Source organism: Austrofundulus limnaeus, unplaced genomic scaffold, assembly GCF_001266775.1.
Source record: "Austrofundulus limnaeus strain Quisiro unplaced genomic scaffold, Austrofundulus_limnaeus-1.0 Scaffold209, whole genome shotgun sequence".
NCBI lineage: Eukaryota > Metazoa > Chordata > Actinopteri > Cyprinodontiformes > Rivulidae > Austrofundulus > Austrofundulus limnaeus.
This window is the reverse complement of record NW_013952611.1, coordinates 917,641-921,945: the sequence shown is the minus strand read 5'-3', so window position 1 is coordinate 921,945 and position 4,305 is coordinate 917,641. Positions and strand designations below refer to the sequence as shown.

Genomic DNA, 4,305 nt, shown 5'->3' with positions numbered 1-4,305 from the left:
ATGTTTCCTGCAGTTTGTGTCGGCGTGRTGCTCAGTCTGCAGAGCACAGCTGCTCACAGCCTGAAGGAGAAGCTGTCCGACTGTCTGAACGACACAGACTACTCTGAGCTGCTGCAGACCCTGAGGACTGGTCTTCCTCACATCAACAAGTCTCATCATGTGGCTGTGGTCGGAGCCGGCGCCGCTGGGCTCACTGCGGCCAAGTTACTGCAGGACGCAGGACACAAGGTACAAACTGGGTCTACAAGAGGCGAGGCAACGTTTTAGTGTGACAACAAGATGTGAAGCTTTAAACTTTAACCTTCACAGTACWGAACTAACATCCTGATCTTCCAGTCCGACTCTCCATCACTGAGTTTTATTTATTTGTGTTTGGGAAAAGGTCTCCATCATCGAGGCCAGCGGTCGTGTTGGAGGCCGGGTGGAGACCTACAGGAATGAAGAGGAGGGCTGGTACGCTGAACTGGGAGCCATGAGGATCCCCAGTTATCATCAGTGAGTTCAAAGTTTGATTAGGTTTACTTTTAGTGCTGAAAATTCAAATGCATTAATAAGAACTAAACTCCTGATTAACACTGTTTAGGAAAAAGTTCACAAAAATTTCACATGATCGAAATTTACAGTAAATCTCAGAGCGTAAACAGACAGTAAAACGTTCAATTCTTACTGGATAAATTCACACCAACTAAAACCTCATGAGCTCATCTTTCAACAGCATCGTTCGCTGGTTCATCGATCACTTTGGCATCAAAATGAATCCGTTCATCATGTACGACATGAACACTTACTATCTGATTCACGGGCTGCGGGAAAGAACGTTCGCCGTGACCTCAAACCCTGACGTCCTGAAGTACAAACTGCCCAGGAGCGAGAGGGGGAAGTCAGCCACYGACCTGCTGAACCGAGCTCTGAAGAAGGTGAATGTCCCTCAAACCACCGAGTCACAGCTTCTGTCTGATGGATTGAACTAAATGTTTTACTTTCCTGCAGGTCAAAGATGAGGTTATTGTTCACGGCTGCAAAGCCATGTTGGAGAAATATGATCATCTGTCTGTGAAGGTAACAAACAAACTGAAATATAAAACAGTGTTAATGTCAGAGAYCAGCTCAGTCTTAAATCAAACGTGTTTATTCTGAAAACTTATTTATAAAAACCATAAAAATACATCATATTCTTATATTCTCATCAAACTATTGTGATTTTTACAGCATGTATTATACAAGATAATATTTTAAACACTAATAATATTGCCTTKATCTAAAGTGCAGTTTTACAGAAAACCAAACGTCTCCTTCGTTCACAGAACATGAGACCAGAACCCAGAAAGAGCCGACATGACGTGACGGTGTCGTCTTGTTTTCCAGGACTACCTGAGAGGTGAGGGCGGTCTGAGCGCCGAGGCGGTGAGGATGATCGGGGACCTGCTGAACGAGCAGAGCCTCATGCACCTGGCTCTGACCGAGATGATCTACGTGGAGAGTGACGTCAGCGACAGCACCTCGTAAGACCCCGAGGCTTTTCACGCACCTTTAAATTACAAAGTCAGAGAGAGGTTAAAGAATGAAGGATGAAACTGATAAGAAAAAGCAGGTGGATTATTGGGAAGAAGGTTCTGGGTTTGATTCCCAGTTGGAACCTAAGGTCTTCTTGTGGGGTTTTCCTCAGGTACTCTGGTTTCCTCCTACAGACCAAGAACCCTTCAGGTCCTGGTCTCATCTCTGATCTCAGCTGGGTTTACCTCAAATAAATTAATAAAGACAATATTTTAGGATTCCAATATTAAGATAACTGTTTCTGTCAAAACAAAAATAATCAAACTGGGATTTTTCCTGTGTCAGAAAAGTTTGGGCAGAGTTGTTTTATGGGGTAGTTTGATCAATAAAACTATATAAAACTGGAAACAGGAAGTGTTTCATTTTTTATTCATAGCTGTGTGTCCACAGAGGCTTGTTTTCAGATAAACTTTGGACCCAAAGAACTCTCAGGGTCATGAGTTGTTTCATTTTTATGTTGCTCATAAATATTTTCCTTCTGTTTCAGATATATTGGAGCAGAAAAGCAACAGAAAGCAGCTATTTTTTACTGCAGTTTAGTTAAACTTTAATTTTAACAGAGTGGGTTCACAGAGAATGAGCTACTGAACGAAAGGCTAAAATTGTATCTGTATTACCACCAATAATCTCTTATAATCCCATGGAGGGTAAAACAAATGAAATTATGGGACTTGATGTATTCTTTCTTAACAGGATCATACCTTTGTTAAAGTAAAACAATAGAAGATGGGGAAGTTTTATTTTTACCACTTTTTGTAGTGTTTTTCTCCTTAAAGGTGGGGGATATTATGAAAATTGCACTTTTTGAGCTTTATATCATGTTATAATGTTATTCTCTTATCAAAAACAAACCCAAAGTATCACTTTGATTCATTCATGCATGTTTGAGAAATCCTTGAATCACCCGTGGCCATGTGGAGCTGGTACAAAGCTCCACCCATTTGTACAAAGCTCCTCTCTGGAGCTCAGTTTGCAGCTGAGCTCCCACCKCACAGAGCACCCCTCCCTCAAAGCYTTMTTGTGAATGCATGCTGAAGTGGGAGTGTCAGAAATGGTAGGAGGTTCTCAAAGAGACAGAGGCCAATTTCAAGGTGTTTAGATTTATTTTTAATATGAACATTTTATAACTAAAGGAAACATAGTGACTTGATTGTGATATAGAATTAAACTATGTACCTGGAAAATACATAATTTTCACCCCCACAATTAAAGTGCCTGTGACATGCATATTGTTCAAATACAAAAAGTCAAAAAACAAAAGAACAAAAAACATCTTTATAGTTAAGAAAGTTGGAATAACACACACGATTTAACCCATTTTGTCACATAATTGGCCTATTTTCTTTTGAACTTGGCTCAGCCAAAGTGAAACAGGAAGTGACATCAAAGGGGAACAGTTCAACAAAAAAACTCTCTGGTCTTTGTTTATTGAAATAATATTTTTGAACTCTGACTCTTCTTCGTCTCTCTGGTAGTGACTCAAAATAATCTTAAGAAACATCAGATTCTTCTCTACAGTCTGGGTTGTTGGCTGTTGTAGCAATGCTCTGTTTACGTGCAGACATTCCCCTTTGACATCACTTCCTGTTGCTTCACAGGCAAATATCTCAACGACTGTTCATCTCAGTGACATGAATTTTTTTTTGCAATATTTCATCAATGTCCTCTTTCTAAAAATGCATTCATACAGTATATATTACAAAAATTTGATGTCACAGGCACTTTAAAGTTTTGGATTGTTTGCTTTACAAAGAGAGGAAGACATTATTTTAAAATTACACAAGAAAAAGAACAAACGTTTGAATGATGTCCCTGAAGATATTGATTTATCGTTTTGAAGGTACGATGAAATAACAGGAGGGACGGATCTTCTCACCACAGCATTTCTTTCTGAGCTCGATGTCTCCATCTTCCTGAACTCTCCAGTAAGAAGGATCCAGCGCTCACATCACGGTGTCACTGTTTGGTACGAGACAGACKAGAGCTCCTCTTTAAAAAGCCTCGATGCTGACGTCGTCCTGATAACCACCACAGCCAAAGCAGCGCTCTTCATAGACGTCGATCCGCCTCTCTCTCATAGAAAGATGAAGGCCATGCAGGCGGTCCACTATGAGAGCTCAACTAAAATCCTCCTGACCTTCAGTGAGAAGTTCTGGATCAGTGACGGCATCCAGGGAGGGAAGAGRATCACCGACGGGCCTTCTCGTTACATCTACTACCCGAGCCACAGTTTTCCAGGAAACGACACCATTGGCGTCCTCCTGGCCTCCTACACCTGGGCCGATGACTCCCTRCTCTTCCAAGGAGCGAGTGACGAAGACCTGAAAGAACTGGTCCTCCGAGATCTGGTGCAGATCCACGGAGAGCGCGTCAGGTCTCTGTGTACCGGTGTGCTGGTGAAGAGGTGGACCGTGGACCCTTACAGCCTGGGGGCCTTCGCCTTGTTCACCCCGTACCAACACCTGGAGTACGCCCAGGAGCTCTTCAGACCTGAGGGGAGGGTGCACTTCGCTGGAGAGCACACAGCCTTCCCTCATGGCTGGATCGAGACGTCCATGAAGTCTGCCATCAGAGCAGCTGTGAACATCAACAAAGCTGCGCTCAAAGACTCAACCAGAGATCAACTCCGAGACGAACTCTGAGGTTTAATGTGACCAGTCTCATTGTAGAAAAAATATATTTAATTATATCTGATTGTATTTAATTGAACTGAAATCTAAATGTGTTGAAGTTGATTTTGATATTTAATTT

At 42.1% G+C, this 4,305-nt stretch overlaps 1 protein-coding gene across 1 annotated transcript; it reads left to right on the top strand.

Moving 5' to 3' along the window:
- LOC106525020 (L-amino-acid oxidase-like) lies at positions 1-4,196 on the top strand. The gene is made up of 6 exons (XM_014019118.1): positions 1-228; positions 383-495; positions 716-917; positions 991-1,059; positions 1,366-1,502; positions 3,395-4,196. Exons 1-6 carry the CDS (start codon positions 1-3, stop codon positions 4,194-4,196), a joined length of 1,551 nt encoding a protein of 516 aa, XP_013874572.1.
- The last annotated feature ends 109 nt before the right edge of the window (positions 4,197-4,305 follow it).